The following is a 21,736-nucleotide window of genomic DNA, read 5'->3' as shown; positions in this document are numbered from 1 at the left end:
GAGATGAGATGCTGTACTAGTAATGAGATAAGGTTATGAGATGCTGGACTAGTAATGAGATAAGGTTATGAGATGCTGTACTAGTAATGAGATCAGGTTATGAGATGCTGTACTAGTGTGAGTTTGAAGTGTGTTACAGGCATTGTATAAGAGTGAGTGAGTGAGTGACAGTACACTAGATGATGAGGCTGTGTGGTTTAGCAAGGCAGAGAGGGCAAGGAGGAGGCATCATATGTGAGTGAAGGAAAGAGAGAGAGAGGAGACTAGCATCATGAGAGTATGTGAAATGGATGCTGCAGTGACAGGGAGATGGGTGTTTGTAAATGATAATATAGATAAGAGGAAGAACAGGGGCACCTCTCTCGTGGCCACTACTTTTGTCTTTGTGGGAACAGCGATTAGGGCGTTTATTTTCTTGCACTTTTTCTTTTTGTCCTTGAACTGTTTCCTTAGCTGTAAAAAAAAAGGGGGGGAGGGGGGAAGTCTGGTCAAGCGAAAAGCACAAGAAACAGAGTGATGGACCTGATTTGTCGTCCACCAGGGAAGGTCATGGTTCTACAGAGGTTTGGTGCTTATGGCGGTGAGAATAGGTGCTGTGAGGTCACTCTTAGTCATTACAGGGGCGTGACACTGGTGGCTGGCATGCAGAAAATTTGTCACAAGAGAATGAGTGTGTGTAAAAGAAAAAGAGAGAGAGAAGCATGAATCAGAGGTCAATTTTGTAAGGAGAGGTAAGGTATAAGGTCACTATATTGGTCATTGCAGGGGTGTGACACTTGTGGGTTGGTCGCAGGAGAATGAGGGAGTGTGTAAAAGAAAAAAGAGAAAGAAAGGCATGAATCAGAGGTCAATTTTGGAAGGAGATTGATGGGGTATAAGGTCAGTGTTGGTTATTACAGGGGTGTGACACTGGTGGTTTGCATGCAGAAAATTTGTCACAAGAGAATGAGTGTGTGTAAAAGAAAAAGAGAAAGAGAAGCATGAATCAGAGGTCAATTTTGTAAGGAGAGGTAAGGTATAAGGTCACTATATTGGTCATTGCAGGGGTGTGACACTGGTAGGTTGGTCGCAGGAGAATGGGTGTGTCTGTAAAAGAAAAAGAGAAAGAAAGGCATGAATCAGAGGTCAATTTTGTAAGGAGAGGTGGGGTATAAGGTCACTATTGGTCATTAAAGGGGCGTGACACTGGTGGTTGGCATGCTGAAAATGTCACAAGAAAATGAATGACTGTGTAAAAGAAAAAAGAGAAAGAGAAGCATGAATCAGAGGTCAGTTTTGTAAGGAGAGGTGGGGTATAAGGTCACTATATTGGTCATTAAAGGGGCGTGACACTGGTGATTGGCATGCTATAGGTCAGCTGCAGGAGAATGAATGAGTGTGTAAAAGAGAAAAAAGAGAAAGAGAAGCATGAATCAGAGGTCAATTTTGGAAGGAGAGGTGGGGTATAAGGTCACTATATTGGTCATTACAGAGGCGTGACACTGGTGATTGGCATGCTATAGGTCAGCTGCAAGAGAATGAATGAGTGTGTAAAAGAGAAAAAAGAGAAAGAGAAGCATGAATCAGAGGTCAATTTTGGAAGGAGAGGTGGGGTATAAGGTCACTATATTGGTCATTCCAGGGGCGTGACACTGGTGGTTGGTATGCTGAAGGTGGGTCGCAAGAAGCTGTTCCTCCTTGACATCAATCAGCGGACCAAGGAAACTGCTCCCCTCTGCGTCCTGGACTTCTACATCCACGAGTCTCGCCAGCGCAGGGGATATGGCAAGAGGCTCTTTGACTACATGTTGAGGGTACGTGACGCTTGACCTGTATTGGTGGTACAGTCATCCCTTAAATAGTACGGTTTTCAATAGTTCGGTTTCGGCTTTATACAGGTTGTCATAGAAGATCTTTTTGGATTTTTAAATTTGCTGCTTGTCGGGAAATTTAAAAATCCTTAAAAATCTTCTTAGAAAATCCACGTAAAACCAAAACCAAACTATTGGAAACCGTACTATTTGAGGGACGACTGTATTGTTAGTGATTGATTTTATTGTAATTATAGAAAGGTATGTATTTGTTAAACTGTCTTTTTCATCTTCTTTTTCTTTTTCTACTAGTACTTCTTGTTCTTCTTTTTCTTCTTACTGTTATTATACGACATTACTGATCATAAGCCTCACAGAAGAACATAGAAGCCATATTACCTAAGATTCAGAGAGAGAGAGAGAGAGAGAGAGAGAGAGAGAGAGAGAGAGAGAGACAGACAGACAGAGTAAGGGCCAGGTGACAGCATACATATATTGATCCTAAAATAGAATGAAAGCATTATTCTAACTTACATCTTGTTATTTATTATCTAAAGTACATATTCCATTCCTATGCCTTTATCTTAATTTAACCCGTCCGCTGCGATTGGCACGGATTTTGCCTTCACTGGTAGCCTGGTAACATATACTTCCTGGTCTGTCTCTGCCTCTGTGGTGGATAGTGGAGTGTTTCCCATGTGGTGCTGGTATGCTGGATATCCCTTCACTGGTAGCCTGGTTACATAAAGCCCCGGGTCTTTCTCTGCCTCTGTGGTGGATAGTGGAGTGTTTCCCATGTGGTATTGGTGTGCTGGATATCCCTTCACTGGTAGCCTGGTTACATAAAGTCCCGGGTCTTTCTCTGCCTCTGTGGTGGATAGTGGAGTGTTTCCCATGTGGTATTGGTGTGCTGGATATCCCTTCACTGGTAGCCTGGTTACATAAAGTCCCGGGTCTTTCTCTGCCTCTGTGGTGGATAGTGGAGTGTTTCCCATGTGGTATTGGTATGCTGGATATCCCCTCCCAAGGTGCAGGACTTTACATTTCTCTTCATTGAATTGTAGCAGCCACTTTTTGTTCCATTCCTGTAGCCTGGTGAGGTCTTCTGCTAGGAAATTCACAGTCAGGGGTTTAATATTCCAACATATAAAACCAAAAAAAACAAGAAAACCAGAAGACGATAAATTTTAAATGACTCCATCTCTCTTCTTTCCATTGTGGTGGTGTTGTTGGCGCGCGCAGGACCAGAATGTGACGCCGGAGTTCATGGCGGTGGACAAGCCTTCGGACAAGTTCCTGGGGTTCCTGCACAAGCACTACAACCTCTACAAGCAGGTGCCGCAGATCAACAACTTCGTGGTCTTCGAGTCGTTCTTCACGGACAGGCCCAGTAAGTATTTTTTTTTAATTTTTTTTTTTATGTCTCCGCCTAATGTGCCGGTAGGCTTGCTTAAGGGACCTGGATGGTATTTGGCCCCAGCCCGTCATGGCGCAGGCAATTGTTTATAGTGGCGCCATCTCTCGTGATAGGCTTGTTAACCCGTCCGCTGCGATTGGCACGGATTTGTCTTTCTTTTTTTTATTCTGTAGAGGAGACAGTTCAAGGGCAAAAAGGAAACAATAATGAAAAAAAAAAAGCCCGGTACTCACTGCTCCTACAAGAGATTCAAGAGGAGTGGCCGAAAGAGAGGTCAATTTTGGGAGGAGAGGTGTCCTGATATCCTCAGTGGTAGCGTGGTAACATATAGCTTGGTATTATAAGACACTTGCGCCTCTTACATCAGCTATTTCTAAAAGCCAAAGAGGGGGTCAGTCGGGTTCCGATATGTGTTTCTTTAGGTTCATGGTACAGGAGAAGGGTCAAACTACCACCAGGGTCATAAAAACTACTCCTGGAAATGCCCACAACTCCTAAGAAAGCCTTGTCAAATATGTGTTCTTGGCCGGCAAAATGTCTTATAATACGACCTAGTCCCAGGTCTTTCTCTGCCTCTGTGGTGGATAGTGGAGTGTTTCCCATGTGGTATTGGTGTGCTGGATATCCCTTCACTGGTAGCCTGGTAACATACACTCCCATGTCTTTCTCTGCCTCTGTGGTGGATAGTGGAGTGTTTCCCATGTGGTATTGGTGTGCTGGATATCCCTTCACTGGTAGCCTGGTAACATACACTCCCATGTCTTTCTCTGCCTCTGTGGTGGATAGTGGAGTGTTTCCCATGTGGTATTGGTGTGCTGGATATCCCTTCACTGGTAGCCTGGTAACATACACTCCCATGTGTTCTTCTCTGCTGTGGTGGTGGTGCCATGTCTTTCTCTGCCTCTGTGGTGGATAGTGGAGTGTTTCCCATGTGGTATTGGTGTGCTGGATATCCCTTCACTGGTAGCCTGGTAACATACACTCCCATGTCTTTCTCTGCCTCTGTGGTGGATAGTGGAGTGTTTCCCATGTGGTATTAGTATGCAGGATATCCCCTCCCAAGGTTCAGGACTTTACATTTTTCTTCATTGAATTGTAGCAGCCACTTTTTGCTCCATTCCTGTAGCTTGGTGAGGTCTTCTGATAGGAACTCCACAGTCAAGGGGTTAAGAATACAGGCTTTTTACTTCATTCCTCTGCACCCTCCCGCCCCTAACAGCCTCCCGTTCTTCCCCACAGTCGGGTCTGAGGAGGCCAAGCTTACCCAGGTTACCCGCAGCCCCCGCGCAAACTCCCCCGAGCGCAATGGTTCCCCCGGTGGCTCGCGGCGCTCTTCAACCTCCTCACACTCAGCTGGTCTGCCATCAACCTCCAGGGAGACAAACAGCATGTGAGTGGTCTGTTTGTTGTTATTGTTGTTGTTTTCTTTTTTGTTCTTCTTTTTCCTCCTTTTCTTGTTCTTTTTTTCTTCTTGTTCTTGTTTTTTGTCTTCTCATTCTTGTCCTTTTTCTTCTTCTTCACTTTCTTTTTCTTTGTCCTCTTCATCTTCTTTTTTTCTTCATTTTCTGCTTTTTCTTCTTTTTCTTCTACTGTTACTTTTTCTGTTTTTTTCTTCTTTTTCTTCTTCTTCTTCTTCCTCTTCTTCTTTGTGGCCATGGGAAATAGTAATTCTTATGAGAGCCCAGAGCATCAGAATACAGACCAATGTTCTTATTACATATATTACTACTATATTTATTTATCTGCATCCCTCCATCTCCTCCTCTATCATATTATCTCTCCATTTCCTACTGTATTTCTTTATCTCCATCCCTCCATCTCCTCCTCTATCATATTCTCTCTCCATTTCCTACTGTATTTCTCTATTTTTCTCTTTCTCCATCTCCCAGGGCTGACATTCTCCATGGCCGCCCCGATCGCCACATGGCAGCTGTCCGACTCTGCCCTCGCTACCAGAACACCCTTGAGGTAATGGAGAGACTGAGGGGGGGAGGAGGGGGGCATTAGCTCATTGGATTGGTGGTAGGTTCAGTTAGTTTTAAGGACTTACCACCACCTTCTTTGGGCCATAGAGTCTGTATGGTCTGAATATCTATGTAAATGTTTTAAGTAAGGTCGATGGTAGCTCAAGGATTTCTTTAACCCGTCCACTGTGATAGTCAGGGATTTCTCCTTCACAGGTAGCCTGGTAACATATAGTCCCGGGTCAGCTGTTTCTAAAGGGCAAGGAGGGGGTCAATCGGGTTCTAATTAGTGTTTCTTTAGGTTCATGGTACAGGAGAAGGGTCAAACTACTACCAGGGTCATAAAAACTACTCATAGAAATGCCCACAACTCCTTAGAAAGCCTTGTCGAATATGTGTTCTTGGCCGGTGAAATGTCTTATAATATGACCTATAGTCCCAGGTCTTTCTCTGCCTCTGTGGTGGATAGTGGAGTGTTTCCCATGTGGTATTGGTGTGCTGGATATCCCTTCACTGGTAGCCTGGTGCCATATAGTCCCAGGTCTTTCTCTATCTTTGTGGTGGATAGTGGAGTGTTTCCTATGTGGTACTGGTATGCTGGATATCCCTTCACTGGTAGCCTGGTAACATATAGTCCTAGGTCTTTCTCTGCCTCTGTGGTGGATAGTAGAGTGTTTCCCATGTGGTATTGGTGTGCTGGATATCCCTTCACTGGTAGCATGGTAACATACACTCCCATGTCTTTCTCTGCCTCTGTGGTGGATAGTGGAGTGTTTCCCATGTAGTATTGGTGTGCTGGATATCCCTTCACTGGTAGCCTGGTAACATACACTCCCATGTCTTTCTCTGCCTCTGTGGTGGATAGTGGAGTGTTTCCCATGTGGTATTGGTGTGCTGGATATCCCCTCCCAAGGTGCAGGACTTCACATTTTTCTTCACTGAATTGTAGCAGCCACTTTCTGTTCCACTCCAGTAGCTTGGTGAGGTCTGACTGCAGGAAATCCACAGTTAAGGGGTTAAAAAAGGGAAAAAAAAGAAGTAGAAGTCCTTTTTTTTTTTTTTTTTTTTTTTTTACAACAAAGGAAGCAGCTCAAGGGCACACACAAAAAAAAACAATAATAAAAAAAAGCCCGCTACTCGCTGCTCCTATTGCTCAATTCTCCCATAAAATTAAACAAATTTCTGAGATCAGGTCAACATGAGACTTCCACTGACCTACCTTTCAGTGGATGCGCGGACCAACATCGGGCAGTGACACTCCCTACTCTCATAACTCCTACTCCGCCTCCCGCACCCCCTCCAACGCCGGCTCCCCCCTGCGCACCCCCTGGGGAGGCTCACCCCCCCGGACGCCCCACACACCTCATACCCCTCCCACCACCACACAGCCCGCCAGCCGCAAGAAGAGTGCCGACCTTGTTGATGGACAGAGGTAAGGCAGGTAACTTCTTGTAGGTATTATATGACATGAATATACTGCTTTTCTACTACTACTACTACTACTACTACTACTACTACTACTACCTCTCATTTCCCTGTACCGCCCTTAACCAGTCTTCCTTACCCCCGGCAGCCTTGAGAGCTCCATAGAGAGAAAAAAAACATCATATTCTCGTCTCATTTTTTATACCTATCCCAGAAGCAGCAGAAAAGCCATCATATAGTTTCCTTTCATTCCTCTGTACTCCCTTTTAATCCCCTCCTTCCTTACCCTTGGAGTCTTGAGAGTTCCATAGAGAGAAAAATCACACAAAAACTAGAGAGGAACTTGATAATTTCCTCTCCTATCCTTGTACTGTCCCTTAACCTAACTTAACCTAACCTAACCTAACCTAACCTAACCTCTCCTATCCTTGTACTGTCCCTTAACCTAACCTCTCCTATCTTTGTACTGTCCCTTAACCTAACCTAACCTAACCTAACCTCTCCTATCCTTGTACTGTCCCCTAACCTAACCTCTCCTATCCTTGTACTGTCCCTTAACCTAACCTAACCTCTCCTATCCTTGTACTGTCCCTTAACCTAACCTAACCTAACCTCTCCTATCCTTGTACTGTCCCTTAACCTAACCTAACCTAACCTCTCCTATCCTTGTACTGTCCCTTAACCTAACCTAACCTCTCCTATCCTTGTACTGTCCCTTAACCTAACCCAACCTCTCCTATCCTTGTACTGTCCCTTAACCTAACCTAACCTCTGCTATCCTTGTACTGCCCCTTAACCTAACCTAACCTAACCTCTCCTATCCTTGTACTGTCCCTTAACCTAACCTAACCTCTCCTATCCTTGTACTGTCCCTTAACCTAACCTAACCTAACCTAACCTAACACCTATTAATTCCTTCCCTTCCTTCCCCTTGTCAGTCTTGAGGGTTCCATAGCCCCCACACCGGCCACGTCCCCAGACCACTCGCCCGCCAAGGAGGCCCGGGAGGAGGGCGAGGGACGGGAGGAGGCGGTTCAGCAGCAGCCTGGCGAGGAGGATGGAATGGTGGTGGCAATGGAGAAGATGTCCGTCTCTGCCACCCCACAGTCGCCAGGTGAGGGCGGGGGGGGAGAGGGTGTGTGTGTGTGTGGGGGGGGGTAGGATGGGAGAGGCCGAGATAGATGTTCCCTGCAGCCTTATAGGGGGTTGTTTCGGACACACACTCACACAGACACAGTTACCAGGTTAAGGTGTGTGTGTGTGTGTGTGTGATTGTGAAGGGGTGAATAGACCTAGATAGATCGTCCCTGCAGCCTTAGAGGGGGTTGTTTCGGACACACACTCACACAGACACAGTTACCAGGTTAAGGTGTGTGTGTGTGTGTGTGTGTGTGATTGTGAAGGGGTGAAAGTTAGCATGGAATAGACCTAGATAGATGTTCTTTGCAGCCTTATATATATACACACACACACACACACACACACACACACACATCCCTATAGGAGACAGAAACAGACATACAGACATATATCTACACTTATTATTAGATCTTATTTTCTCTCCAATTTATAGCTACTCTTCATTTCCACTCCATACTCATATCAATAGCATAGTACCCCTACCCACCCATATCATAGTACAGTCATAGTTGTAGATATTTACTCATGGTATTAGGCAGTGTTCCCCAGTTTGTACAGACCATTGCATTGTGATTTTTTTATGTATATCATTTAATTTGACCCCTTGGCCTGTCTCCTCCTCTTCTACCTAAAACAAAAGTCTGTCCTTGTTGAATGAAGTAAAGGATGTAGCTAGTGTGTATATTTGTTGAGCCTTGATAGCTTTCTGAACCTCTCCCTTTTCTTTCTTGTTTTCCTTGTGTATGTGTTGATCATTGATAGCTTTCTTAACCCGGTAGCAGCGACGGGCCAAATTTGTGGCTTCACCGTGTAGCAGCGACGGGCCAAATTTGTGGCTTCACCGTGTAGCAGCAACGGGCCAAATTTGTGGCTTCACCGTGTAGCAGCGACGGGCCAAATTTGTGGCTTCACCGTGTAGCTGCAATGGGCCAAATTTGTGCCATGATATTTACCCCCCAAAATAGATGATACATAATCTGATCACAAATGCTTTGATGTATATTATGCAATGGTTTGTGTAAGGGGTGATTTTTTCTCATTTTTCTCGCTTGGAGGGACCATTAAGAAACATGATCCCTGCTGCTACCGGGTTAACTCAATCTTTTTTTTCTTTTTCTTACTTCCCTAACTCACTGATGAAGGGAAGTCAGGGTTGCTCAGTGGCAGGTGTATATATAGTTTGTGGTGAATAGATTGACCCATCTCCTTAATACAAGTATAGGCCATGAATGCTTTTGACCCGCAGTCGAGTAATGTCCCTCAAACTTTGCTAACTGTGACCCAATTTGATTTCCAAGATTGCTATGTGGCAGGTGCATATAGTTTGTGGTGAATAGATTGACCCAGTTTTCTTAGTATAGGTCATGAATGCTTCTGACCTGCTGTAATGTTCCTCAAACTTCAACAGTGACCCAATTTGATTTCCAATGATGCCCTTATGACCCACTTAAAAGCCTGTCAATAGTACTAAGAGTTATGCATCTCCCTCCCCCCCCCTGCCAACACTATCTGGTACTTGGGTATGAGAACTTATGAGGCGTTTAGTGTAGAAGGGGCGACCAAATCAATTAAGGCAGTGATATTCTGTTTTTAGTGGCCGAATTCTTCCTGTATCATGCGGTAAGCAAGTCAAGGAAAAAGCGACCTTAAAGTGGGTGATTCCTAGGCCTAAAGTGACATGATTTTCCTGTTAAACTCAGCTGACATGGGTGTGTGTGTGGGTGTAGAGTCTGGCCTGGTGTGGGGTATGTAGTCTAGCAGTCTCTTTACAACACAGTTTTCTCTATATACAAGCATCAGGTCATCCCTTTTACACTATACGCCTCATGCACAGTGGTGACCCAAACATTATATAGTATAGTCCATGATGACCCATACTTAGGGGAACCCAGCTATTGGCTACTGTGTATAATTCTTGCATGAGGGAGAGAAGGGTTGAGTGGTCAGACTTGTCCCTCCTAACAGTGGTGTGGACTGAGAGTGATCAGGAACAAGTGTGACCAATTGATGATACTGTAACAGAGGTCATTGTATGCTAGACTATCCCAGAAGCCTTAACCCACACCCATAGCTGAGGGGGCTGATTAATACTAACTAGAAAGAGGTCATTGTATGCTGGACTATCCCAGAAGCCTTGACCCACACCCATAGCTGAGGGGGCTGATTAATACTAACTAGAAAGAGGTCATTGTATGCTAGACTATCCCAGAAGCCTTGACCCACATCCATAACTGAGGGGGATGATTAATACTAAATACAAAGAGGTCATTGTATGCTAGACTATCCCAGAAGCCTTGACCCACACCCATAGCTGAGGGGGCTGATTAATACTAAATAGAAAGAGGTCATTGTATGCTAGGCTATCCCAGAAGCCTTAACCCACACCCATAACTGAGGGGTGATTAATACTAACTAGAAAGAGGTCATTGTATGCTAGACTATCCCAGAAGCCTTGACCCACATCCATAACTGAGGGGGATGATTAATACTAACTAGAAAGAGGTCATTGTATGCTAGACTATCCCAGAAGCCTTGACCCACACCCATAACTGAGGGGGCTGATTAATACTAAATAGAAAGAGGTCATTGTATGCTAGACTATCCCAGAAGCCTTGACCCACATCCATAACTGAGGGGGATGATTAATACGAAATACAAAGAGGTCATTGTACACTAAACTATCCCAGAAGCCTTGACCCACATCCGTAGCTGAGGGGGCTGATTAATACTAAATACAAAGAGGTCATTGTACACTAAACTATCCCAGAAGCCTTGACCCACATCCTTAGCTAAGGGAGCCAATCAGAACTATAGAAAAGAAGTTCTTGTACATTAAATTGCCCCAGCGTTTCCATTCACTCCCTCGTCCCCTCCAAGGTAACATTGACACCTAACCCTAAGCTCCTTTTATCAAGCAATCACCTCCCTAAGTATAAAAGAGGGCATGGAGTGTCTGGGTCAGTGTAGCATACAGTGACTATAGTGTTGTGTGAGTGTGTGTGTGTGTGTGTGATCTGAGTGGTGTCCGGTGTGAGATTATGTCCCTCCTAACTCCAAGCTCCTTTCATCTAACCAGTCACCTCCTTAGCTATAAAAAACAGGGTGGAGTTTCTGGGTCATTCTAGTGAAGGGTGACTATATTGTTGTGTGTGTGTGTGTGTGTGTGTGTGTGATCCGAGTGGTGTCCTGTGTAAGAATATGTCCCTCCTAACTCCAAGCTCCTTTCATCTAACCAGTCACCTTAGCTATAAAAAACGGGGTGGAGTTTCTGGGTCAGTCTAGTGAAGGGTGACTATATTGTGTGTGTGCGTGTGTGTATGTGATCTGAGTGGTGTCCTGTGTAAGAATATGTCCCTCCTAACTCCAAGCTCCTTTCATCTAACCAATCACCTCCTTAGCTATAAAAAACGGGGTGGAGTTTCTGGGTCAGTCTAGTGAAGGGTGACTATATTGTTGTGTGTGTGTGTGATCCGAGTGGTGTCCTGTGTAAGAATATGTCCCTCCTAACTCCAAGCTCCTTTCATCTAACCAGTCACCTCCTTAGCTATGAAAAACAGGGTGGAGTTTCTGGGTCATGCTAGTGAAGGGTGACTATATTGTTGTGTGTGTGTGTGATCCGAGTGGTGTCCTGTGTAAGAATATGTCCCTCCTAACTCCAAGCTCCTTTCATCTAACCAGTCACCTCCTTAGCTATGAAAAACAGGGTGGAGTTTCTGGGTCATTCTAGTGAAGGGTGACTATATTGTTGTGTGTGTGTGTGTGTGATCCGAGTGGTGTCCTGTATGTCTAATGTTGTGCTGTGACCCCTCAGCCCGGGGCCCCGAGCTGTGCGGACTGATGGCTATGTGTAAGTCTCCCAGTGTGGTGCCGTACTTAATCAAGCCGCACAGTGCTCACGCTTCGCCCTCGTGCTTGGAAACATTTCTTTTGTAAATTGTCTTAAACTTAATGCATGTGACTGTGTGTGTGTGTGTGTGTGTGTGTGTGTGTGTGCGTGTGTGTGTGTGCAGGTCAAAGGGGGATTTCAATTTGATTTTTTTCTCTCTCAGGAAGTTCATATCATCATTACTTTTTTCTTCACTGTGTAAGTCCATATCACCAGTAAGGCTTTTTCAGCAATAGGATTTTTCTTTGTGGAAGCCCAGATCATTAGTTTTTTTCACTAGTACGGTAGCTTATTTTTCTGTGTGGAAGCTCATGTCATCAGCAGTGTTTTTTGCAGAGCCTGGCAGTGGCTCAGGCAAATTTTATATACAGTGGCATTGTCATATATCCTCCTACTGGGCTCAACATTCCCTTCGGTGCTCATAAGCTTTTTTCTGTGTGGAGGCCCACGTCATCAGTAGGATCATCCTGTGCAGGGGCCTGTCAGTGGCATAGGTAAATTATATATACAGTGCTATTGTTACATACCTTCCTGTCTGGCTCAGCTTCCCCCTTGGCACGCCTCTTGACTAGTTTTCATGAGGTTTTCATTCAGCAAAGTCAGGAACTTATCACATATCTCATGATCACATCCTCTGTAACTAAGGGATAATTTCTATGCGTAGGCGAACCGTAAATAAACACCTGTGTCATAGTCCACTCCTTAACAGGTGGTAGTAAGCCAAACAGTCAGCTTGGCACTAGACTACAAGGTGTATGTCTCTGTGGAAATGAAAAACTACATCATCTCTTAGAGTTGTGTGGTTCACTTCCTGAGGTATATAGGGTCAGAGCCTTCCAGATGCTTCCTGTATTTAATTTTTCATGAGCAGCATCATGTGTTTTCTTTTTATATGATTTAGTTTAGGTCACAGACTGTCCTGTATGAAAGGATGCTCTTGTGTCTGGGTGGCCCTGGGTGCAAGGGTTGTCAGTGCAGCGCTTGGCTCTGTGGTGGGTGACCCTCTCAGGAGGAGCCCACCAAGGGGACTAATCTTGAAGGCTGCTCTGACAACACGAAAAAAATGATCTTTGACCTGCACTAAACTGACAAATTTATATGAATAAAAAAAATATTTCCAATTTCCTGAATGCATAAGAGGAGTTTGAGTGGTTTTAAATTTATTTCTGAAAATCTCACTACTAATGAATATCCTCCTACAATATATTAACCATGGTGGAATAAGCACAGTAACCAACAACCAACAGGCTCATAGAAAAAGAAAATAATCGTAATAAACTTATACTTATTTATAAACAAGAATTCCCACAGCGGTTGAGCGAACAAACTCCTCTTATGCATCACAGCGGCTTAGCATCTGCTTATCATAGCAATCAGCTGCAAAAATGTAACCCTTTAAGCCTGCATGTCTAACTCACCTGTAAAACTTTTACCTGGATACTAAATTTTGGTTTCATTAATTTTTCGTTGTCGTATGGCAGATGTTTTGCCTCTTGCTTCCAGTGTTGTTTTGTGTGTTTTCCTTCCTCGTAAACTGGTGAGGAATTAACTGTGCTGGGCGTAACATTGTGTGTGTGTGTGTGTGTGTGTGTGTGTGTGTGTGTGTTGTTTATCATGGCAGTTGTGTTGTGTTATAAGTTTTTCTTTCCCACTAAACTCAATAATAAACTTTGGCAGGCATAACATCATGTGTGTGTGTGTGTGTGTGTGTGTGTGTTGCTATGTTGATCACAGCAATTGTTGTGTTGTGTTAGGCAGCTTATAGTGTCCACACTCCTCCCTCTCTACCTGATTCATCTCTTATAATGGTAATAATACTGATATACAATCACCTCGCCAAACTCAAGAATAAACTGTGGTGTGCGTCAGGGATGGAGTGAATACAAGAAATGTGTATTCCAATACAAATACTTCAGATTCCAACGAATACGAATATGAATTGTAATACACTGAGATGGTTTTAATTTGAATACAAATATGAATACTTCTTGAAAGTATTCATGAATACATTGATGAATACTTTTCATTAAAAAATATACCTTCTCGACATAACTTGATGTAGAACTGTTCTGAAGTTATGGAACAATAAATTGAGTTCATGAACACACATTCAGCGTCCACACTGCCAAGTGGCAATGAGTCAGACTCCAGCCGCCGCGCTGTCCCAGTCTGTGAGCCCTGTGCTGTACACAACCATCACACGTCCGCCCCGCAGGAGGCTGGACGTGTAAGGAACAACGGCTGGTATTTCTGATCATAAATTTTGAAGTATTTGTCAGATTATTCGCAGAATATGAATACTTTTCCCTTGTATTGGAATACAAATGAGAATACTCTAATTTATATCAACATTTATTCGAATACGCATACGAATACATCAAAATACAGTATTCGAATGTATCCGAATACGAACACTCCATCCCTGGTGGGGGTAATGTTAAATCTTAGGTCATGTGTGTGTTTTGACCTTGGCAGCTGTGTTGTGTTATGTTTTCCTTCCCCCTAAACCCATAAGGAATAAACTGTCCTGGGCCATTGTTTCCAGTCATGTGTGTGTATGTGTGTGTGTATGTGTTGTTTATGTTGATAATGGCTGGTGTGTGTTACAAGTTTTTCTTCCCGCTAAACTGAAGAACAACAAGCTGTGCTGGCTGAGTCTTAATCTGCTCCTTCCTTCCCCTCTGCCCCCACCATCTCTGCTTCCACTTCCTCCTCCTCCTACTCCTCTCCTCTCCTCTCCTCTCCTCTCCTCTCCTCTCTCTCTCTGTCTCTCTCTCTCTCTCACCCGGGATTCCCTCTTAACACAATGTACTGTTGACACACACACACACTCACACACTCACTAGGCAGCAGTGTACGTACTTTAACATAACAGGCATGCACCAATAACAGCTTCAGCCAGATGGACTGTGCAGCAGATCTAGTGTATTATAAATATAAATTCGCTTTCCTTATTACAGCAGAGTCCCAAACTGCATGAGAGGTTGATGGATGCAAGAGATGATGCGATTCTGATTTGGTCTCTCATAAAATTCTGTCCATGGCTTGTCATTTGAGGGCTTACGGTACAAGATAACTTTTTTGGGGTGGACTATTTCGTTGCTTATGAGACTCACGGATCTCACGCCTTGATCTCTCGTGCTGTTTGGGACTCTCTCCTGCAGCTCAAGTTTGGGTTTGATAAATGCACATGACCTTAAGTTCATTTTGCTTTGTCTGTTTTTATTTTCTGGTATTTAAAAGAAAGGTTTATGAAGAATTATCTCTCATCATTACCAACATTTTTAATGCATTTCTGGTAATTAAAAGAAAGGTTTATGAAGACTTATCTCTCATCATAACTAACATTTTTATTGCATTTTTGGTAATTAAAAGAAAAGTTTATGAAGAATTATCTCTCATCATAACTAACATTTTTATTGCATTTCTGGTAATTAAAAAAAAAGTTTATGAAGAATTATCTCTCATCATAACTAACATTTTTATTGCATTTCTGGTAATTAAAAGAAAGGCTTATGAAGACTTATCTCTGGTCATAACTAACATTTTTATTGCATTTCTGGTAATTAAAAGAAAGGTTTATAAAGACTATCTCGTCATTACTAACATATTATTCACTAGGTTTTAAATGTTTTTGATAATAGTGAAAGTTCATATAGTTAGCAAGAAAGTGAGTTGTCTGATTGCTTAGCTCAGTGAATAACCTTTTGAACTTAAGTAGCAGAGTAAATTTGCAAGCATTCTCAGTTACAGAGTCAGTTCGAAAGTTCAACCCAGTGTCAGATTTTGTTCAGTGACTTGCTTAGCTCAGTGAATAACTTTTTGAACCTAAGTAGCAGAATAAATTTGCAAGGATTCTTAGTTACAGAGTCAGTTCGGAAGTTCAACCCAGTATCAGACCTTGTTTAGAAGACTTATTGATTAGTGCAGTAGATAAACTTTTTGAACCTAAGTGGCAGAATAAATTTGCAAGGATTCTTAGTTACAGAGTCAGTTCGGAAGTTCAACCCAGTATCAGACCTTGTTTAGAAGACATATTGATTGGGGCAGTAGATAAACTTTTTGAACCTAAGTGGCAGAGTAAATTTGCAAGCATTCTAAGTTACAGAGTCAGTTCAAAAGTTCAACCCAGTGTCAGACCTTGTTTAGAAGACTTATTAATTGGTGCAGTAGATAAACTTTTTGAACCTAAGTAGTAGTGTAAAGTTGCTGGTATTCTAAGTTACAGAGTCAGTCCGGAAGTTTAACCCAGTATCAGACCTTGTTTAGAAGACTTATTAATTGGGGCAGTAGATAAACTTTTTGAACCTAAGTAGTAGTGGAAATTTGCTGGTATTCTTAGTTACAGAGTCAGTTCGGAAGTTCAACCCAGTGTCAGACTTTGCTTAGTGACTTGCTTGTTAGGTCAGTAGATACACTTTCGATAACAAGTAGTAGAGTATAAATTTTCAAGCATTTTTAGTCATGGAGTCAGCTCAGAACTTCAACCCAGTGCCAGGCTTCCTCAGGGCCCACAACTCAACCCTCCTCCCCATTTTGTTTGGTTTTGCATGGAGCATCAAAGGCTATAGTCAGATCAGCTACCATTGAGCTCCCATTCATGTACATTCTTAGGAGTCATAGGGTCATCACTAAGGGACGCATTATAAGACATTTCGCCACCCAAGAACACAAGGCTTTCGTAGGAGTTGTGGGCATTTCTGGTAGTTTTATGACCCTGGTGGTAGTTTGACCCTTCTTCTGTACCATGAACCTAAAGAAACACACATTTGACAAGGCTTTCGTAGGAGTTGTGGGCATTTCCAGGAGTAGTTTTATGACCTTGGTGGTAGTTTGACCCTTCTTCTGTACCATGAACCTAAAGAAACACATTTGACAAGGCTTTCATAGGAGTTGTGGGCATTTCCAGGAGTAGTTTTATGACCCTGGTGGTAGTTTGACCCTTCTTCTGTACCATGAACCTAAAGAAACACACATTTGACAAGGCTTTTGTTGGAGTCGTGGGCATTTCCAGTAGTTTTATGACCCTGGTGGTAGTTTGACCCTTCCTCTGTACCATGAACCTAAAGAAACACATTTGACAAGGCTTTCATAGGAGTTGTGGGCATTTCCAGGAGTAGTTTTATGACCCTGGTGGTAGTTTGACCCTTCCTCTGTACCATGAACCTAAAGAAACACATTTGACAAGGCTTTCATAGGAGTTGTGGGCATTTCCAGGAGTAGTTTTATGACCCTGGTGGTAGTTTGACCCTTCTTCTGTACCATAAGCCTAAAGAAACACACATTTGACAAGACTTTTGTAGGAGTTGTGGGCATTTCCAGTAGTTTTATGACCCTGGTGGTAGTTTGACCCTTCTTCTGTACCATGAACCTAAAGAAACACGCATTTCACAAGGCTTTTGTAGGAGTTGTGGGCATTTCCAGTAGTTTTATGACCCTGGTGGTAGTTTGACCCTTCCTCTGTACTGTGAACCTAAAGAAGCACTCATTAGAAACTTTAGGCCTTTAGAAATAGCTGATGTGAGAACCGAAAGTGTCTTATAATACCAACCAAAGTCTTAACCAGTGTCTGAGTGAGGTCTTTCAGGCAGACGGAGGGAGTCACAGAATTCATCACAGTGTTTTTCCTTGTGTTATCTGATGTCGTTTCCTCCCCCAGGCAAGAACAATCAGTGGCGGGACAGTGTGTCCCGGTCCTCGGCAGCCCTTCAGGACCGCATGTCCTCCGGCACTGGCTCCACCATGTCTGGCGTCCTGCATGAGAATGACTCTGTTCACGGACACTTGAAATTCCACCACCATGCCCTGTGGTAAGGCGACTCGAGATCCTTGTTCACACAGCTGAGGAGAGGGATGGGCGGCTGCCTCACTCGGAGAAGGACGAGGATGCCAGAGGGGATATACGCCGCTCCAGTGTGTCACAAAAACAGTGTTCCGTCGCGTAGCAGCAGCTTTGACGTGACTGCCTCGGCTCGTGCCCTCCCTCACCGTGTCCCCTTAGGCTATGGTAGGACACAGGCTCTCTTTGCTTTCATCTACGGGGCATGAAGAATACAATTACTTCTTTTTATCATGTTATAATTACTGAAAAATTGAGTCACGTCTGCCCATGTCACACTAGATGCCCTCACCCTGCCCCCTTAGGCTCTCTCTGCTTTCATCTACAGGGCATGAAGAATACAATTACTTTTTTTTATCATGTTATAATTACTGAAAAATTGAGTCACACGTCTGCCCATGTCACACTAGATGCCCTCACCCTGCCCCCTTAGGCTCTCTGCTTTCATCTACAGGGCATGAAGAATACAATTACTTTTTTTTATCATGTTATAATTACTGAAAAATTGAGTGACTCGTCTGCCCACTCATGCCGTCACGCTAATAGGTGGGTTCGAGGCCCAGACACGAAGCTGCTGCGGCCGGTGAATATTGTTTTTGCCACGCTGGAGTGGCCCCGGACGTACCACCAGCCGAGGACCGACGCAGCTAATCTCACGTTTTGCTACTTCTATCATTCCTGCCAATATTAGTGTGCACTACAATACTTAGAGACATTTTTATGAGGTACTACAACTAGCTCAAAAGAGTTTTACAAGACTTGAGATCACTGGAGTGCTGTGGGGGTGAACTCTCGGGTTGTGACTTCTAGGCTAACTGATATTGTAGTGTTGCTATAGTGGGCGGCAAGAAGCTTTAGAGGAACCCTGCTGGTTGTGAGTCTGAGGAGAGCTGTTGGCCAGGTGCTGTGAAGGACCTGGCCACCAGCGCACTAGAGGAGTCTTGGCTCAGTTAACCATAAATGCAAATACTTGTCACTTTATGGAGGGCCTGACACCACCTGGCCAGTTATGAGAGTGACTCCCTGCTGTGAACTGGCTCTTAGAAATAATTTAAAAAGTAGGAGATAAGGAGTTAGATCTGAGTTAACCGTGGAAACAGTTATCAATTATTAATGGTTAAGCCTACTAGGATATATACCCTTACAGAAAAGTACTTGCTATTTTGAAGTGCAGCTTTCAGAAGTAATGAAAAAGTGAGTCCTAGGAAGGGTAGATCTGGAAACACTTACCAACTAAGCCTGCTAGTATATAGACTCATACAGGAAAGTACTTTTTATTGTGAAGTGCAGCTTTCATGAGTAATTAAAGATTAAGTCATAGGAAGGTTAGATCTTGACAACAGTGGAAGCCTTGCAAACATTCTTGTGCATGAAGCTGAGCTGACCACGGCAAGACAGAACCACAGCACAGTTTCTGTTGGTCAGCAGTGATGCACACACACGGAGATATTACCCTTGAGCTCCGTGGCAGCCCAGCCCATCGTGGTTTACAGTACGTAGTGACGTTAATGGTTTACAGCTTTACCTCCTATTTATTGACCTCTCCATTACTGTTCTGTATGTATTATTTCCTTTGATATAAAGCAAAGTTATATATTTTAGTGCTAAGGTAAATACTACTGTGGCTTATTCTGGAGTTGAGTGTGTAGGTTGTGTTGTAGTGAGGAGCTCCAAGTGTTGAGTTGACAGAGTTGTGCTCAAGTAACACTTTGATGCATTGGCCCAGCAAGGCTGTCACTGGCCAGCCCAGCAAGGCTGTCACTGGCCGGCCCAGCAAGGCTGTCACTGGCCGGCCCAGCAAGGCTGTCACAAACAGTGGCCAGCCCAAGGAATGGCTTCATCATGTCCACCTTGGTGGCACCAACACCCCTAAACCATTTGGTATGTTCTGATATCTTGAAAATTTCCACCGGGCATGAAGAATGCCAGCAAATACCCATTTTTTCATGAATACAGTTAATAAAAAATGAATGAGGCAGCTGCCCATTTTGAGCTGTCAGAATAAAGAGGTTTGAGGTGAAGGGATGAAGCTGTCAGTGCATGGCAAACACTGTTTATGACAGTCACTGAGACAGGCTGTAATGTTGGCGGGTGTCTCCGCCACCACAGCGCTGTGCAGGCCGTGTGTCACTGTCTGGCGGGCAGCTCAAGGTCTTGACTCTCATGCTGGAGTGTGCCCCGCGTGGTGTGTTGTCCTGGCCTCCAGGACAACCGCTGGGGGATCCTTGCGTGCCTCTGTGCACCCGTTGTGTACCTGCCTCGCCTCTGATGACTTATCTTGAACCTTCCTCCCTCACCTCACCTTTGCATCACCTCGCTGCCTCTCTCTCGGGCAGCTTTCTTATTGCAGCTCCTCCCATGATAGAGTTGTCATTAACTTTTGCTTAGTACACCAGGAGTTGTCTTATCTCCACTGCCCAAGCCAGCTCAGGACGGGCCATTGTATCCACTCACCTCACAATGAAGAAAAAGCAGTGCTCTCTTGAGGGAGGGCTGAAATGAATCTCAAAATATGAATTCCATAAAATGATAAGTATTTGTGTGTGAGTTTGCCGTGAATAATACGAGCCATGATGTAAAATTGAAGTCATGGCTGAGGAAAAGTTTGCACAGTTATGGTTGACTGAAGCGACTCACTAAGCTTATCGCTACATAGAAGAGGTTGATCACTTTTTTTACCATTGATTGTGAGTCAAAACCTTTTTTCTTTTGGCCTTTTTTGAATCTTTTTATTATTCCATTGACTCAAGGATCTCTGCCAAAGACGACATTTTTATTACCTAACGCTTGATGGTTAGTTATCCCTATTCACCCTGAGGACTAAGAATAATAATAATAATGACTTGACTGCCACTCGTAAACCGGGGCAGTGACGGGACGGATTTTATCTTGGGGATGAGAGTTGACGAGTAGCTGTGTATTACGTATTATTGTTTATTTTTTCTGTTCTCTGCTGGGGGTCGGAGAGGGGGAGGGACTGCAGGAAAAAGTTGCATCGTTAGTCCGAGTCCCACTGATGTGCAAGGCCTGGTCGTCCGCGGTTGTTAAGGAGGGAAAAAGTACGTTTGAAAAATAATGTGAAAAAGTACGCTCGAAAAATACGTAACAGGAAAAAGTACGTCAAAAAAATACGAAAAACATAAAAAAATATTAGGAATAAGTAGGCTTAAAAATGATAGGAGAAAGTACGTTAGAAAAATAATAGGAAAAAGTATGTAAGAAAATTAATAGGGAAGAAAATAATAGAGTAATGGGGGACTGCAGGAAAAGGTTGTTAGTCCAAGTCCCAGTGATTAGAAAATACCAATCCTCCGAGGTTGTGAAGGAAGGAAAAAGTATATTAGAAAAATGATTGGAAAAAAACGAAACATTGTCGCCTAATTTCAGAAGTCCATGAACTTTAATTCTTAAAAGATACAAATTTAATCAAAGCATCCAAATTCTGCATTGGCCTCCTCCTGTTCAAACTAATAATTCACACAGTATCAAATGCCTTCCTAGTCTCGATAAAAAAAGAAAAAAGAAAAAAGCTGTCCAAAGTTGGGCGTGCAGGAAATTTAATACGTAAAGATACAAAATAAATTAATACGTCCGAATTCTGGAAATTAGTTTGTTGTTGGAATTCTCGATGGGTCTTTTGCTACTACTTGGATTAACAAATTCATACTGCATTAAATTTTCCTTCATCTCGTATTCCCTTAACATAGCAAAAATTTAAGACGGAATTCTGGGTGGGTCAGATTGACATGTTTATACTTCATTAAATTCCTTCTTCACCTCGTATTCCCTCAATAGAAAGAATTTAATTAGTCACCCATGCAACCCCCAAATGCCAGAGACCAGAACATAAAAGAAGAATGTCTTGTATTAATATTCTTCCTGGATCTGTTGGTATTAGGATCAACAAATTCATACTGTATTAAATCCCTTCTTAATTTCGTCGTCCCTCGATAGAAATAGTTTAACAAGTCACCCGCGAAACCCCAAAACGTCAGCGAACAGAAAAAATAAAACAAGAATACGTCTATCATTGGTACTCAGCAACTCAAATCCCAGAGAAAAAGATGTCCCAAATGACTTATAGGTACAGCATTGTGTGTGTGTGTGTGTGTGTGTGTGTGTGTGTGTGTGTGTGTGTGTGTCACCCACCGCTCACCCTGCCTTTGAGTGCTGAACAGACCCTTGGCACTGCACAGGACTGACACAGATGATACCAGTAATGTCACTCTCTCTCTGGAAGTCAAAGGTGATGAGAGAATTTAACGTGTGTATTTT

General features: G+C 43.4%; 1 protein-coding gene and 1 long non-coding RNA gene across 5 annotated transcripts in view; one reads left to right on the top strand and one right to left on the bottom strand.

Moving 5' to 3' along the window:
• Window positions 1–20,866, top strand: part of LOC126982689 (alpha-tubulin N-acetyltransferase-like) — a 26,181-nt gene extending 5,315 nt beyond the window's left edge. Inside the window, exons 3-10 of one of the 3 annotated variants that reach the window (XM_050834966.1) lie at window positions 1,622–1,793; window positions 3,033–3,180; window positions 4,447–4,597; window positions 5,097–5,175; window positions 6,401–6,603; window positions 7,535–7,710; window positions 11,548–11,583; window positions 17,282–20,866. In XM_050834966.1, coding sequence (XP_050690923.1) covers window positions 1,622–1,793; window positions 3,033–3,180; window positions 4,447–4,597; window positions 5,097–5,175; window positions 6,401–6,603; window positions 7,535–7,710; window positions 11,548–11,583; window positions 17,282–17,436 — 1,120 coding nt within the window. In that variant the 3' untranslated portion in view covers window positions 17,437–20,866. Of the gene's footprint in view, window positions 1–1,621; window positions 1,794–3,032; window positions 3,181–4,446; window positions 4,598–5,096; window positions 5,176–6,397; window positions 6,604–7,534; window positions 7,711–11,547; window positions 11,584–17,281 lie in introns of all 3 variants that reach the window. The other 2 variants (XM_050834965.1, XM_050834967.1) reach the window with 2 other exon arrangements.
• Window positions 6,983–7,493, bottom strand: LOC126982690 (uncharacterized). 2 transcript variants are annotated; one of them, XR_007735296.1, is made up of 3 exons: window positions 7,399–7,493; window positions 7,156–7,317; window positions 6,983–7,046 (listed from the first exon to the last, which is right to left on the bottom strand). It is a non-coding gene; the product is annotated as an uncharacterized LOC126982690 (long non-coding RNA). The 2 variants fall into 2 exon arrangements; XR_007735297.1 differs by having other exon boundaries at window positions 7,011–7,046; window positions 7,123–7,317.
• Window positions 20,867–21,736: the final 870 nt, after the last annotated feature.

This window comes from Eriocheir sinensis, chromosome 51 (assembly GCF_024679095.1).
Source record: "Eriocheir sinensis breed Jianghai 21 chromosome 51, ASM2467909v1, whole genome shotgun sequence".
NCBI classification, from domain to species: domain Eukaryota; kingdom Metazoa; phylum Arthropoda; class Malacostraca; order Decapoda; family Varunidae; genus Eriocheir; species Eriocheir sinensis.
The sequence above is the reverse complement of the archived record's forward strand: the minus strand, read 5'-3'. Positions and strand labels throughout refer to the sequence as shown.